The sequence below is a fragment of the Myotis lucifugus genome, unplaced genomic scaffold (genome assembly GCF_000147115.1).
Source record: "Myotis lucifugus unplaced genomic scaffold, Myoluc2.0 scaffold_3248, whole genome shotgun sequence".
Lineage (NCBI taxonomy): Eukaryota > Metazoa > Chordata > Mammalia > Chiroptera > Vespertilionidae > Myotis > Myotis lucifugus.
The window spans coordinates 1-16,593 of NW_005874296.1; the positions used below are offsets into that span (position 1 = coordinate 1).

Here is a 16,593-nt window from a genome sequence, read left to right on the forward strand (position 1 = left end):
CTTAGCTTAATGTTACAAGAGGGTCATTCATGTTATAGCATTGTTATTGGATGAATTATATCCCTTAAAAATTCATATGTTGAAATCCTAACCTCTAGGACCTCAGAACATGACTCTACTTAAACAAAGGGTTTTTAAAAGAGGTTTTAAATTAAAATAAGGGCATTAGGGGGAGCTCTAACCCAACATGACTTGTGTCCTTACTCAAAGGAGGAAGATTAGGGTAATGTCAGCAAGATGGCAGAATAAGAAGCTCCAGACTTCCTTCCCCTCATGGACACATCAATTCAACAAAAGTACATGAATCCATTTCCTTTGTGAAAAATCCAGAGATCGCTTGAGAGGCTCCTGCACCCCAATTGAGTATGACACCAGCTGCATTGAAGCCAGTAGGAAAATTCATGGCACCATGTTGCCACAGGAGATGACTGAATTGTACCGCCAACATTCTATCATTTTGAGGTTCTGTCTGAGGGACTGGGTTTTGACATGCCTGAGAATGAGCACTAATAAGAAGGTGCCACAAGTTGGGGTCACTGAGAACAAAGGGGATGGATTGGACCAGCACACACTCTCTGCCCATTGGCCTTTCCCCACTTTAGCACAGAGGAAATGAAGAACAAATGGTGCAGCTGCTATAGAAAACAGTATGGAGTTCCCTCAAAAAATTAAAAATGGGCCCTGGCCAAGTGTGGCTCAGTTGGTTGAAGCATTGTCCCAGACACTGAAAGGTTGTGGGTTTGATTCCCAGTTAGGGCACCTGCGTTGTGGGTTCTATCCCTAGTTAGGGAGAGTGCGAGAGGCAGCTAATTGGTGTTTTGCCCTCACACCTCTCTCTCCCTTCCCTTCTCTCTAAGCATATCTATGGGTGAGTATTAGAAAAATTTTTTTAAAAAATTAAAAATGGAACTACCTTATGACCCAGAGATTCCACTTCTGGGAACATATCTAAAGAAACCCAAAACACTAATTCAAAAAATATGTGCACCCCTATGTTCATTGCAGCATTATTTACAATAGCCAAGATTTGGAAGCAGCCGAAGTGTCCATCAGTAGATGAGTGGATAAAAAAGCTGTTGGTACATTTACACAATGGAATACTATGTGGCTATAAAAAAGAAGGAAATCCTATTCTTTACCACAGCATGAATGACCTGGAGATTATTATGCAAAGTGAAATAGGCCAGTCAGAGAAAGACAAATACCACATGAATTCACTTATATGTGGAATCTAATGAACAAAATAATTTAGCAAAATAGAAACAGAAGCATAGATACATAGAAGAGATTGACAGCTGTCAGATGGGAGGGGTTTTGAGGAGCTGGGTGAAAAAAGGTGAAGAGATTAAGCAAAAATATATACATATGACATATAAACATGGGCAAATTATGGTGGTAGCAAGAGTAAAAGGTGGGTGGGGAGAGGTGGAGGTGGGCAAAGTGGGGATAAATGGATGCAAAGAGAATTTGCTTTGGGCGGTGAGCACATGATGCAGTGTGCAGATGATGTTTTATTGGTTGTACACTTGAAACATGTCTGTTTTTTTAAACCAATATCACCCCAAAATTCAACAAGAAAAGTTTATAAATACTGTACTTCAGGAAATTATTCAGAACTGAACACAAGAGAAAGTTCGTGTAACAGGTGTAACACAGGAGTGGCATGATTTGATTTGTGTTTTGAAAGGATCCCTCTGACTTCTGTGTATAGACGCATTGGAAGGTGACAAGAGTAGGAAGGGGTAGTCAGTCAGAAGGGAATTGCAGTGTTTCAGACATGAAGATGGCAGCCTGGCTCAGGAGGGGGTGATGGAGACTGAGCCATCTGGCAGATACTGAGAAGAAAAGAACAATAAGACTGTATAATTGATAGGTTTTAGTGGGAAAGGTAACTGTGGAGTGACATTCAGGTTTTAAACTTGTGCCACGGAATGGATGTAGTGCCATTCAGAGAGAGAAAAACACATGGAAAAGGATGGGATTAGGGTAAAGATGGTGAGTCGTAAATTGGAAGGCTGAGTTTAAGGTGCCTTGGTAATATCAAAGATGTCAAGTAACTGGAAATACTCCTCTAGTTCTCAGAGCTAGAGAAACGTATGTGGCCACCATTTGCATCTATATGGTGACTGAATCTAAGGAATGAATTCTATCGCCTAGGAAGAAAGAATTTAATGAGAATTTAAATTGTTCTGGACTCAATCCATTGGTTAAAACTATAACAGAAACAAAGAGAGAAAAGCTAATGGTGGAGATATAATGGAGAAAGACATGGAGGAGGGGCATTTAAGTAGATTCTAGATAGGATAAGGATGGAGTGTTTCATTAGAGAGAGTGATAAATAGTATAAAAAGTTTCTGGAAGGATTTTAGGGGCACAGAGATCATTGTAAACCTAAGAGATATTTGCTTTAGTGGAATGATGGGGGAAAGAAGCCCAAATCTATGAATTGAGGGGATGAATTTAAGGCAATGAAACGGAGACAGAGAAAAATCAACTCTTAGCTGGTAGCTAGAGGAAAATGGTAGGCCAAGGGGTACATGTTTGTAAGATGGAAAAAAATCAAACATGTTGCTACAGTATTGGGAAGAATGCTTTTGAGAAGGTGAGGGAAGAATGAAGGGTATAAGGGTGGGAGAAAGACAAAGAGGGAGGAGAGAGAATGTGTGAACAATAGTGTAAGAATAATTGATAAGGCAACAATGTCAGGATTCAAAGTGAAGGTGAATGTTGTCTTCAGAGAGAAGGGAAATGGTGTGAATGATATGGCAATGTGGAGAAGGTGCCTGCTAATGTATGCGTGGCTGAGGGGATGCAGTTCACAGAGTCATCGCAATGACTCAGATTTTCTCTGTGGAATATATGGTACGAATATTTGCTGAGAAAGGGGGAGGGGATAGAAGATTCAAAAGTGAAACCAGTGCTTGTGGAAGATGAGTGAACAGGTGAAAGATATACAGAACTTCCTGGGAGTATACTAGACTTCTTCTTAAAACATTTATTTTAAAATATGCTTTTATTATTTGAGAGAGAGTGAGGAAGGTAGAGAGATAGAGAACTAGAAATATTTTTATTGGCTGCCTCCTGCATGACCCCTACTGGGGATCAAACCGGAAACTCAGGAGTGTGCCCTGACCAGGAATTGAACCAGGGACCTCTTGGTTCATGGGTCAATGCTCAACCACTGAGCCACAGTAGGCGGCATAGTAGGCTCCTTTAAATGGGAAAGAAGACGCAAGGGGTTTAATGGAAGATGGAAGAGCTGAGAAACTGTAAATAAAAGAACTTTCTATGTCTAAAAAAAATTTTTTTAAAAGAACTTGGTAAATCTAAACCACTGGTGGTTCTTAGTAATCATTGCCATGAATTATCCCATGCAATGATGCCTTCTCCTTCCTGGTTTTACAGCGGATGGAGGGTGCTGAAAATATCAGGAAGTCTCTTTAAGTCTAAAATGCTAGCTAACACTTATTTCCATTTAATTCTTAAAGATGTATATCATTTCCCCCATTTTTGCATTTTTGTTGTGTGGTGTTGAGTGACTACAAGATAGAGATGGATGGGGAGAAACCAAGATGGCGGCATAGGTAAACACCAGAAATTGCTGCTTCACACAACCACTTCAAAAATACAACTAAAAGACAAAACGGACATCATCCAGAACCACAGGAAGGCTGGCTGATTGGAAATTCTACAACTAGAAGGAAAGAGAAAAGCTCACTGAGACTCAGAGGAGGTGTGGAAGTAAAGTGCAGAGGTACGGAGGCGCACGTGGAAAGGGCTGGCAACTGAGGACAAAGTTGTCTTTTTTAATCAGGAGGGAGTCTCAAGCTCCCAACTGCTCTGAACTCTAGTTCTGGGTGAGTCTCTGGGGATCCAGATTCATACGGGGAGAAACTGGACTGTCTGGTGTCAGGCAGAACTCCAGGGTGGCTTTCTCTCAGAGGTGCTTGCAGCGATTACTGGGACATTGAGACTCGGGGCCTCTTAGGGTAGGACTGAGGAGCAGCCATAGCTGCTTGCTCCGCCCTGTTGATCCCCTGAGACCTGGCCCCACCATAGCTGTGTGCAGAGGCTTTCGCATATGAAAGGCCTGGCCCTTTGCAATCTGATAATTACCTAACAAACTGCAGCTGGGTCAGAGAGACCCAGAACTTCCAAAAGAAGGCCCAAGATCCCACAGCAGCTTGCATTGCTTCACAGCTGGGCCTCATCTGAGCACCTCTAAACCCCAAACAAAGAAGAGGAATCTGCAGATATCTCCATAGCTCCTGCTGGGTAGCCTCAGGAAGAGGCTAAATTAGCACCTCCTTAGAGATCCAAGAGCCAGTGTACCCAGTGGTCAAAGTAGGACCATCCAGATTACAACTCCTCAGATCCATAAGGGACACACTCAGGAGGCAGACTCAGCGAGCACCAAAGCCCCACTGAAGCAAGTCTTGCCCCAGGAGGGTGTCTCCAGCACAGAAGTTCTCCCACCATAGACACAGCTGATTCTTACAGCCAATTGGCCTGGAGGTCAATTCCTCCCAGTGATACCTACACAATCAAGGCTTAACTACAACAAGACTGTGCACAAAGCCCACAAAGGGGTGCACCAAGAGTGTCTACCTCAGGTAATTGGGGAGGCTGAGCCACTGGGCCCTATAGGACACCTAGTACAGAAAGCCACTCTATCAACACAGGGAAGCATAAAAAATGCGGAGACAAAGAAACAAGTCACAAATGACAGAAATGGAGGAAAGGAAACTACTGGATATAGAGTTCAAAACCACGGTTATAAGGTTTTTCAAGAATTTTCTAGAAACCGCTGATAAATTTAGTGACCCTCAAGAAATCTAGTGAGACCCTTGAGGATATGAAAAAAGACCAACTAGAAATTAAACATACACTGACTGAAATAAAGAATATTATACAGACTCCCAACAGCAGACTAGAGAATCGCAAGAATCAAGTCAAAGATTTGAAATACGAAGAAGCAAAAAACACCCAACCGAAAAAGCAAAATGAAAAAAGAATCCAAAAATATGAAGATAGTGTAAGGAGCCTCTGGGACAGCTTCAAGCAAACCAACATCCGAATTATAGGGTTGCTAGAAGAAGAGAGAGAGCAAGATATTGAAAACCTATTTGAAGAAATAATGACAGAAAACTTCCCCTACCTGGTGAAAGAAATAGACTTACAGGTCCAGGAAGCACAGAGAACCCCAAACAAAAGGAATCCAAAGAAGACCACACCAAGACACATCATAATTAAAATGCCAAGAGCAAAAGACAAAGAGAGAATCTTAAAAGCACCAAGAGAAAAAAAGTCAGTTACTTACAAGGAGTACCCATACAACTGTCAGCTGATTTCTCAACAGAAACGTTGCAGGCCAGAAGGGAGTGGCAAGAAATATTCAAAGTGATGAATAGCAAGAACCTATAACCAAGATTACTTTACCCAGCAAAGCTATCATTCAGAATTGAAGGTCAGATAAAGAGCTTCACAGAGAAGGAAAAGCTAAAGGAGTTCATCACCACCAAACCAGTATTATATGAAATGCTGAAAGGTATCCTTTAAGAAGAGGAAGAAGAAGAAAAAGGTAAAGATAAAAATTATGAACAACAAATACATATCTATCAACAAGTGAATCTAAAAATCAAGTGAATAAATAATCTGATGAACAGAATAAACTGGTGAATATAATAGAATCAGAGGCATAGAAAGGGAGTGGACTGACTATTCTTGGGGGAGAAAGGGGTGTGAGGGATGGGGGAAGAGACTGGACAAAAATCATACACCTATGGATGAGGACATTGGGGGCGGGGGGTAAGGGCAGAGGGTGGGGTGGGAACCGGGTGGAGGGGAGCTATGGGGGGAAAAAAAGGAACAACTGTAATAATCTGAACAATAAAGATTTAATTTAAAAAAAAAGACAGAGGTGGATTGAGGGTAAGATAATGTGGGTCTAAGTGGAATGGGCATCCCTGCTTCAGATCATTGATTCTTGCTTATTTAGCTAACCATGCATGGCACAGGGCAGGTGTTCAATAAGAGTGCTAATGTGTAAAAGTCAAGATGAATGCAGTCCTAAGGAGTAAGAGCAAAATATATATTTTCTAAGTGAGACCATTGCTAATGGTTAAGGAATCAAAGAGTAAATTCAGTGGGAGCCTTCCTAGGGCATCACCTGCTATATACCCAGGTCTTCCAGTGTGTTGGCATGAGGTACTGTATCAGTTAGTGAAGTGCTCTGGGAGCAATGCATGACCTTACCACACTGTGTTTAGGGGCATCTGACTGGATTCCGCTGGAGAGGGTGTATTGCTCAGACTCTGCTTTGGTTTTCCTGACCCCCTTCCAACATTTCCTGTATTGCTCCCGGACCTGGAAAGGCAAAGCATGCTCTGAGTCAGCTCACTGAGAGAGGTGAGAGTGGAAAGAGTCCTGGGTGGGAGGTGGACAGTGGTACCTGCTGGTTGAGGAGACAGTACACCAGGAAGATGAAGACGCCCTGCAGGCTGTTGATGATGGTGAACAGATAGGCCATGGCATGAGCAGCTGGACCCACCTGCAGGATTCCCAGACACCACGTGCAGCCCAAGATGAAGAGTTGAGCTATCGCTTTAAATGTCAGCATCCTTGGTAGGAGGAGAAGAGAGGCCCATATGCACCCAGAGCAACAGAATCAAGGCCATTCTCATCTCCACCCAGTGAATGCTCCTGCCTTCCCTTGTGGGTGATGAGTTCACGGACAGACTTGTGTTCAGCTTTGACCTTTACTGTCAATGATTCTCCACAATAGAAATGCTACTTGGGTCCAGGGTGGCATTTGGATTGAACTGAGTAGGGTTGTGACACTTCATAATGTAAGTTCAAAAAAAAAATTCTATAATGCTCCATGGTGATGCCTAATCTTATCTAACCAACATTACGAGTGTGTTCTGTGCATCAGGCTGTGTGCTGGGGCTTGCGCATTAAAAGTTACAGAGGCAAGATTTCCATTTTCATAAAGGTCACAGGCTATGCCAATGATTAATACAATGGAATAATGACATGCAAAATGTAGAACGGACACTGGAGAGGGGTGAGAAGGAGCCTGACTGAGAGTGGGTATGGAAGTGCAGACTGGGGTGTGGGAGGAGTCACAGATCTTTCTAAGTGCATACAGGTTCTTTGTACTTTTATTGTAGGACTGCTGACAAAAGGCCAAAGAGTGTTTATCAACCAATGTCAATTCTTCCTATTGCTGAGGGAGTTATAAGATGGGATTAGAGACAGAACACTGTGGCCGGGAAGTCAGAACCCCACCACTGAGTCCAAGCTGGCTGCCATTGGAGATCAGCTGCATCTCTTTACTCTGGGTTCCCTCAGAAGACCCCGAGAAGGGACGTCAGGGCTGCTGAGGCACATGGATTTGCTCTTGGGACCACACATGTCTGTGGGGTTGTCACCCTCTTCTCCATTTTACCTTGTATTCTTGAGGGTGGACACATCACTGTTCAGTGAAGAGAGTTTGCTTTTCAAAATCCAGAGGGTCATCAGAAAGAAAGCTAGATTGACCTTCAGGAAAACACACAAGGTTTAGTGAATAAAATCTTAGTTTGTTATCTCTAGTCTAGCCCGTTCAACAGAAATTCCACATTTAAGTAGTTTTCATATTTAGTGGCAGTGTTAGAGCTTGTAGTTTTGGGAGGAGTCTTAGAAAACCAAAGCAAACCCAAGACAACACAGGGACATTCTTGCTCCTGTCATCCTCCCGCCTCCTTATAAGTCTAATGACCCTCAGCTGAGCGTTAAGTATGCTCTGATGTCATCACTCACAAAGATGATGGCGCAGACTGGTCCAAGGAAGCCCCATATAAATCCCTTTTCCGGGTGGAGCCAGCAGCTAAGAAAGAGAGAGAATTAAAAATGCATTGGTCCTTAGAAATGTAGAATAGTTATGCAAATTCATTCATTAATTCATTCATCAACAAACATAGTGTCTCTTCTGTGATAGGCTCTTGGTTGGCTCTGAAGATACTGTTGTGAAGAAAGTATGCATGGTCTTTAATACCACACATCTCACAGATACACAATGAGACACACTGCAACAACAAAACAGAAATGGGAAGCTAACGCTCTATCCACTGAGCCAAAGCAGCTAGGACTGAATTTTTTAAATTATGACTTTTTTGAGAGGTAGCTCACATACCTTAACATTCACCCATTTAAACTGTACAGTTCAGTGACCTTAAAATATTCATAGAGTTGCCCTAGCTTGTTTGGCTCAGTGGATAGAGCATCGGCCTGCGGACTGAAAGGGCACATGCCCGGGTTGCAGTCTTGGTCCCCAGTAGGGGTGTGCAAGAGGCAGCCAATCAATGATTCTCATCATTGATGTTTCTGTCTCTCTCTACCTCTCCCTTCCTCTCTGAAATCAATAAAAATATATTTCAAAAAAAATTCATAGTGTTGTGCGATCATTACCACAATCTAACTTTAGGACATTTCCAACTCCTCTAAAAGAAACTCATTCATATTAGCAGTCACTCCTCATTCCTGCTTCCATGAACCCCACCGCCCACTGTAGCCCCACAGCATCATTAATCTACTTTCTGTCTCTATGGATTTGCCTACTTTGGACATAAATGGAATCATACAATATGTGGTATTTTATGACTGGATTCTGTCACCCAGCATGTTTTCAATCAAGGTTCATCCATGTTGCAGCATGTTTTTTTTTAATATACTTTTATTGATTTCAGAGAGGAAGGGAGAAGGAGAGATAGATAGAAACATCAATGATGAGAGAGAATCATTGATTGGCTGCCTCCTGCACGCCCCCTACTGGGGATCGAGCCAGAAACACAGGTATGTGCCCTTGACCGGAATCGAACCTGGGACCTTTCAGTTCATAGGCCGACGCTCTATCCACTGAGCCAAACCGGCTAGGGCTGCAGCATGTTTTTATGGCTGAATAATCTTTTTAAAAGTTCTTCTTCTTTTTTTTGTTGTTATTACTCACCCAAGGATATTTTCCCATTGATTTTTTTTAGGGATAGTGGAAGAGAGAGGGAAAGACAGAGAGAAACATCGATGTGAGAGAAACACATCGAATGGTTGCCTCCTGCATGCACTCCAGACCAGTGCCTGGGAGGAGCCTGCAACCAAGGTACGTGCCCTTGATGTGAATTGACCCAGTACCCTTTGGTCTGCAGGCCAATGCTCTATCCACTGAGCCAAACCAACTAGGGCTGTTTTTTTTATTTTAACCCTTTAACCTAATTGCTGTGAAGTGACATCTTATTTAGATGTTTTTGATTTTCATTTTCGTAATGACTGATGATGTTGAGCAACTTTTCATACACTCACTGGTCATTTACATATCTTGGAAGAAATGTCTATTCAAATCTTCTGTCCAGTTTCATTTATTTATTTTTTATTTCATTTATTTAAATCTTAAATTAAAAAAATTGATTTCAGAGAGAGAGAGAGAGAGAGAGAGAGAGAGAGAGAGAAACATCCATGATGAGAGAGAATCATCGATCGGCCCCACACTGGGGATTGAGCCTGCAATCCGGGCATGTGCCCTGATCTGGGAATCGAACTGAGGACCTCCTGGTTCCCAGGTCGACCCTCCACCACTGAGCCATCCCAGGTCGACCCTCCACCACTGAGCCATACCAGCTAGGCTATTTAAATCTTTATTGTTGAAAGTATTACATAGGTTCTCTTTTTCTTTTGTCCATTTTTAAATTGGGTTGTCTTTTGTTATTGAGTTGTTCCACTTAAATTTAACAACAGTGCTAAACAGAAGTTCTCATGTTTACTGGTTTGTAACCGAAGTGTAAAGGGCTTAAGTCTTGTTGCTTAAGGTTTACTGATAAACAGTGACAGAATTCATTCTTGATCCACATGAGGGTAAGGAACAGGGGTGGGCAAAAGTAGGCTTACAGTTGTGTGTATGTGAAACAGTTTATTCTTGGTTCAATTATTTATTAATTATTGTATTATTTTCCATACCAACAATTGTAAACCTTCTTTTGCCTACACCTGTACAGAGGACATTTCAGGTCAATGGAGAGTGTAGTAGGACATTGAAATATACACTGAGAAAAATGTAAGCAGAAGACTGATGTGTCTATGAAGGATTCTCTCTAGAGTTGAGCTGATGCAGGCGCACATAAGTTTGAGCAGCATGTTGTGGATAAGAGTGCAGCTTCTGCGAGACTGACTTCCTGAATGTAAGTGTGCAGACTTGCTCTCCTTCTAAAAACAACAAATGCTTAAGCAAAACAACTAAGACCAACCATTTCAAAACTCTGACAACTACCCAAAGCCACAGAACAAACTGAAATAGTCCATCTGAGAGAAACTACCGAAGCTGGGTAAGATTGGTGAGGAAGGACTCTGTGGTGTTTCAACTCTGAACTCTTTCCACTCCTTCTCTCCCCAGCTTAGTGGTGAGGCTGCCAAAAGCTGATAGCATTGCAGACAGCAGGGAGATCTGACATTTTTTGGAGCTTCTTTGAAAGCATCATCATTATTCCCAGAGCACAGTCAGTATTTTCTTCTGACCCTTTAGTTCTCCAGGAACCCTGTATTCTCCAAATTTGTTGTATAGTTTATTCCACTAAAAGCTCATCTCAGTGAGAGACAAACAGCCTGCCCCTAGGGCAGTGATGGTGAACCTTTTGACCTCGGCGTGTCAGCATTTTGAAAAACCCTAACTTAACTCTGGTGATATGTCACATATAGAAATTTGTTGATATTTGCAACCATAGTAAAACAAAGATTTATATTTTTGATATTTATCTTATATATTTAAATGCCATTTAACAAAGAAAAATCAACCAAAAAAATGAGTTCGCGTGTCACCTCTGACATGCGTGTCATAGATTTGCCATCACCGCCCTAGGGCATTGTCAAAATAATAGCAAATGCCTGTCAATAACTTTGCTAACTGCCTAAGGCTGTGATTTCAGGTGGTGTCAACAAGAACTTGTCTAAGGCCCTGGCTGGGTGGCTCAGTTGGTTGGTGTGTGGTCACAATGCACCAAAGTAGCAGGTTCAATCCCGGGTCAGGGCACATACAAGAATCAACCAATAAATGCATAAATAAATGGACCAATAAATTGATCTCTCTCTTTCTTTCTCCAACCCCCTCATTTAAAAAAATATTTTTATTTTTGTTGTCAATCCTCACCTCAAGGATATTTTTCCATTGATTTTTAAAGAGAGTGGAAAGGAGAAGGAGAGGCAGAGAGACAAAGAGAAACAGTGATGTGAGAGGGATACATCAATTGGTAGCCTCCTGCATGTACTTCCAATCAAGGTTGGGGAACCTGCAACAAGGTAGGAGCCCTTGACCGGAATTGAACCTGGGGCACTTCAATCCTTGGGCCGACGCTCTATCCACTGAGCCAAACCGGCTAGGGCTCAATGCCCTCATTTGTATGTCTTCTTGGGAGAAATGTCTATTCAGGTCCTCTGCCCATTTTTTATTTGGGTTATTGTTGTTGAGTTGTATGAGTTCGTTATATATTTTAGATATTAATCCCTTATCAGAAGTGTTGTTTGCAAATACCTTCTCCCATTCAGTGGGTAGCCTCTGGATATCTATCCGAAATTTTTGAAACATTTATACACAAATAATGAACGCATGGCTATGTTCATTGCAGCATTATTCATGATGGACAAGACATGGAAACCACCAAAGTGTCCTTCAATAGATGGTTAGATAAAAGATGTTCTTATTATATACAATGGAATACTACTCCACTATAAGGAAACATGAAGTTCTGTCTTTGTGCAACATAGACGGATCTTGAGAATGTCATGCTAAGCGATACAATTCAGGCAGAAATAAATCAAGAATCCTATGATTTCACTCATATGTAAGATACAAAACTGAAAGCAAGAAATGAACAAACAAGACAAGCAAACAAACAAAAAGAACATAGACACAGACAACAGCATGCTTGTTACCAGAGGGAAAGAGGGGTGGGAGGAGGTAATAAAGGGTTAAGGGGGAAATACAGGTTGATGGAAGGAGATTTGACTTTGGATGGTAAACATACAATGCAATATACAGATTATGTATTATAGAACTGTACACTTAAAACATATATAATGTTATTAACCAATGTCACCCCAATAAATACAATTAAAAATATTTTCACTTGTACTTATATATTTATAGCAGCACTTTTCATCGTAGTAAAAAAATGGAAACAATCAAAATGTTTATCATCTGTTGAATGGATAAAAAATGTGACATATCTATATAATGGAATATTATTTACAAAACAACAATACCAGCAACAACAACAATTCTAGGTGAAGTCTGGAAGCTGCAGAAATGGCCACGACACAGATGGGACTCCATAGCCCCCAGGTCATGATACTTGCTACAACATGATGAACCTTGAACACATTAAACCTTGTATAAACAGCTGAAAATAAGAGTGAAAGCTCTGGAGAGTGACTCCCTTGATTTGAATCCCAGCTCTGCTACTTACTAGCTGTGCCCCTTTGGGCATTTATTTAAACTCTTTGTGCCTGAATTGACTTATGTGTAAAATGGGTCAAATCACAGTGTCTAGTTCACAGTATTGGTGTGAAGATGAATTGCGTTAACTAAGATAAAAATGGTTAGAAAAATGCCTGGCACAGCCTGGCTGGTATGGCTCAGTGGATTGAACATCATCCTATGCACTGAGAGGTTGCTGGTTTGATTCCTAGTCAGGACACATGCTCAGGTTGTGGGCTCCATCCCCAGTATGGGGCACACAGGAGGAAGCCCATCCATGTTTCTATCTCTCTATTTTCCCTTCCTTTGTCTCTAAAAATCAATAGAAACATATTTTTTAAAAAAGAGATACAAAAGTCCAGCCACCATGGCTCAGTGGTTGAGCATCGACCTATAAACCAGAAGGTCACAGTTTGATTCCCAGTCAGGAGGTCACAGTTCAATTCTCAGTTTGTGGGCTCAATTCCCAGTGTGGGGCGTGCCTCAGGAGGCAGCCAATCAATGATTAATGTTTCTCTCTCATCATTGATGTTTCTCTCTCTCCCTCTCCCTTTCTCTCTGAAATAAATATTTTAAAAAGTGTCTGGCAAAGAGTAAGCACCATGTAGATCTCAACTATGTTGCAATCTATAGTTCAGATTATTTAAATCAGTTCTATTTTTCCAAACATAAATTAGGAACAACCTGTACTATTTGAGGTAGGTGAAATTCTTTATAATGATGTCCTAAGCACCTTTTTCATGACACCTTTGTTATTTCAAGGAGAGTTTTAGAGACATTCTTCTTCATTATTATAAACTAGAGGCCAGGCACAGGACATTTGTGTACCGGGGGGGAGGGGGGGGGAGTCACTCGCAGTCCGAGACCTTTGGGGGATGACTGACCGCCAGTTTAGGCCTGCTCCCCTAAACTGGCTATCAGACATCCCCCGAGGCATCCTTAGCGCTGCCATGGAAGCAGGAGAGGTCAGTGGAAGCGCATTGACCACCAGGGTGCAGCCCCTGCGTTGAGCATCTGCCCCCTGGTGGTCAGTGTGCATCATAGCGACCGGTCACCCTACTGTTTGGTTGATTTGCATATTAGCATTTTATTATATAGGATAGCCATCAGAAAGATGCCATAACCATCATCACTTATTGTCTCTATTCATATGATCTGTCATAATCAGAATGCTATGTTGGTTCCACAAAGCCATGCTCGTGGGGAAGAAGAAAAAGAAACGGGAATTTGCCCTTACCGAGCAGGTGTTCCATAAAGGTGAGGCCTGGATGCTGCAGAAATGGCCACAATCACAGCTGGGACTCCGTAGCCCACAGGGAGCATGAACTTCTTCATGAACCTGCTCACACTGGAGTAGTTGACCACCGTCAGGTTGCGTGTGGTGAGAAAGAGGTGCAGGCCCTCCAGCAGCATCCAGGTGAAGGAGGCCAGGTAGAGATAGTGTAAGGCACCTGCGATGATGGCGCACAGCACCTGAGGGAGGAGTGAGAGTCACCAGGTGGGATTGTCAGGGTGGAGCATGGCCCCAGGACCTCTCCTATACCTTGGCATTTGGGAGAACTCTGCTGTATATGAAGGAATTGTCAAAAGAAGGTGTGATTTCTAGTTGGGTCAATCAATGTAACATGGGCTACTTACCTCTCTAACCTTCCCCAAACCCAAAGTCATTTTATTAAGGTGTCCAATGCAAGTGTACTCCTCATTCCACGGTCAGGGCATGCTTCCTTTGGGACAGTGTCGGTCGGTACCTTAGGCTCAGTTCTGTCGATGGCCGTGAGGAAGAGCAGGTGGGCCAGGAAGAGGCAGAGCGAGAGCTGCAGGTGGAGTGAGGTGCTGGTGTTCTGGATGGCTTTGCACAGCAGGAAGGTGAGGGCTGCCAGGAGGAGGCACAGCAGAGAGAGGCTCAGCCCCATGTAGGTGATCACAGCCAGGGCGGGATCATCATCCTGGGACCCAGGAAAGAGGAGAGAGCAGTCATACTCTCCTAATCTGGGTTAATGACCCTTCTACCATTTTCAGTTTGGGCAGAGTTTAACAAATTTAGGAGTGGAGGAGCCAGGTAAATTTGTGATGTTTATGGACACTGTTAGAATTCTAGGGGGTTCTGAACTGATTCATTCAGATCCTGTAAACACTGAGGGATAAGAGAGTCCTCATTCAGGACCAAGCCCTGGAAATCATAGGGTTGATTTTCCTTCATGACCAAGCTTATAGGTTATCATGTGACAGTCACAGAGGCACATGGTTCCCTGTTGAACATCATCCTCCATCCCCATGAAGTGATACTGTGTGACAGAGTCTGTATCTGGAGACTTGATGTCCAGGGATCAACTCCCCACCTTGGACTTACCTCATCCCTGCAACACCTGTTCCTTACAGATTTAGATCCTTGGTTAAAGAAAGAAAAGTACTGATGATGGTGGTAGCTTAAAATTAATATTTCTAGCCAAATTTTTCATGATTTATTTTAAAAAATATATTTGTATTGATTTCAGAGAGGAAGAGAGAGGGAGGGAGAGATAGAAACATCAATGATGAGGGAGAATCATTGATCGCTGCCTCCTGCACAACCCCTACCAGGGATTGAGCCTGCAACCCGGGCTTGTGCCCTTGACCAGAATCAAACCCGGGACGCTTCAGTCCGCATGCTGATGCTCTATCCTCTGAGCCAAACTGGCTAGGGCTCCTGACTATTTTTTAAAGATTAAAATTTTTCCTGCCTGTTTTTTTCAAATCATCTTAAATCCATAAGGAGAACTTAAAAAATATTAATTTTAGTGTAAGTATGTGTGAGAGAAAATGAGGGATGGGGAGAGAGAAAAACAGAAATGTGAATATGATAAAGGAAATGGAGGACAGCAATCCTCAGATGAGATGCTTGTGTATGACCCTGACGGGACAACCCAGGTGCACCATGTTTATTTATTGACTCACATAAATTGCAGAAAAATAAATTATGTTCTTTTAGGTGCAACATGCATGGGAACTTATTACATAGCAATAGACATTGAACAAAGTCCCTTCTCAAGGCTCTCACCTGCACATCATAGTGGGCCATGAGGACGGCAAAGCTGCTGAGGTGGCTGCATTGGCAGGTGGTGCTGGTGTCTCCGGTGCCCACCATCCAGCAGCCTTTGGTGGACCAATGACCACTTCCATTCTGGCCAGGCTCCCAGAAGACACAGAACACCTTCTGCTTTGGCCTCGGGGTCACTGTCTGTAGGAACAGGGCAAGGTGTGAGCTGGTGCTTCTCTTGCTCAGAAATGCTGACCCAAATCCTGCTTGTGATGGGCTTTCCTGGGGAGATGATGCACCCATGGGAAAGCCCCTGAACCCCAAGACTGTATCCAGGACTCAGGCCTCCCCCACACCCACAGCCCCATTTCACCAGCACTCACATGCTTGAAGACAAAGGTGACTGGGGAGCTGAGGTTCTGAGTGTCTTTGTTGCTCACAAAGGCGGATATGACATCTGAGACCAGGACAGGGGAGACTTCCTGCAGCAGGCCCTTGTGTGTCTCATGTAGAACTGACTGCTCCTCAGTTTCCAGGACCAGGGGGGCCCCAACCAGCAACTTGCCCATCCCTGGAGAGGAGACAAGGCCCACCACAGCAGGGCCTACAAGACAAGGACAAGGTTGACATCTTGGGTTGTCCCAAAGGCCCCCTTCCTTCTGGGATGCATTCTCTCCTTTGACCCACCACAGCCCATACTTTATATTTAATTTTCTGTTTGTCACATCCATGGGTGTCTTGTTCCACTTGAAGCCTCATTGACCTTCTGTCCACCTCAGTCATTACCTGAGCCACCTGAGTCCTGCACCATATCCCAGTTCACCAGCATCTTTGCCTGATTAATGCTCAGGGTGACATTCTTGTCTCCTTGCTTCTTCACCTCCAGGGACAGTTCTATGAGTTGTGGGAGTTACATAAGGGAGTTAGACTAGTAACTTTGCCAGCAGTTGTAGCTATAATACCATTTTAATGTATAGATATCTTTTATATATATTATGTTACACTATATATTAAATATTATCAGTAATATTATTATAGCTATACCAAATAATGCAATATATATGTTATAATAAGACATATA

General features: G+C 42.8%; 1 protein-coding gene across 1 annotated transcript; it reads right to left on the bottom strand.

The window, feature by feature from the left end:
• Window positions 1-6,219: 6,219 nt before the first annotated feature.
• On the bottom strand, window positions 6,220-16,406 carry LOC102425025 (adhesion G protein-coupled receptor E2-like; the record flags this gene model as incomplete). Its single annotated transcript, XM_023749154.1, has 9 exons — window positions 6,220-6,366; window positions 6,452-6,620; window positions 7,451-7,542; window positions 7,804-7,870; window positions 13,734-13,969; window positions 14,245-14,442; window positions 15,534-15,709; window positions 15,886-16,116; window positions 16,299-16,406. Coding segments are annotated over 9 exons (1,424 nt in total), but the record flags the coding sequence as incomplete, so codon positions are not given.
• Between the last annotated feature and the right edge of the window lie 187 nt (window positions 16,407-16,593).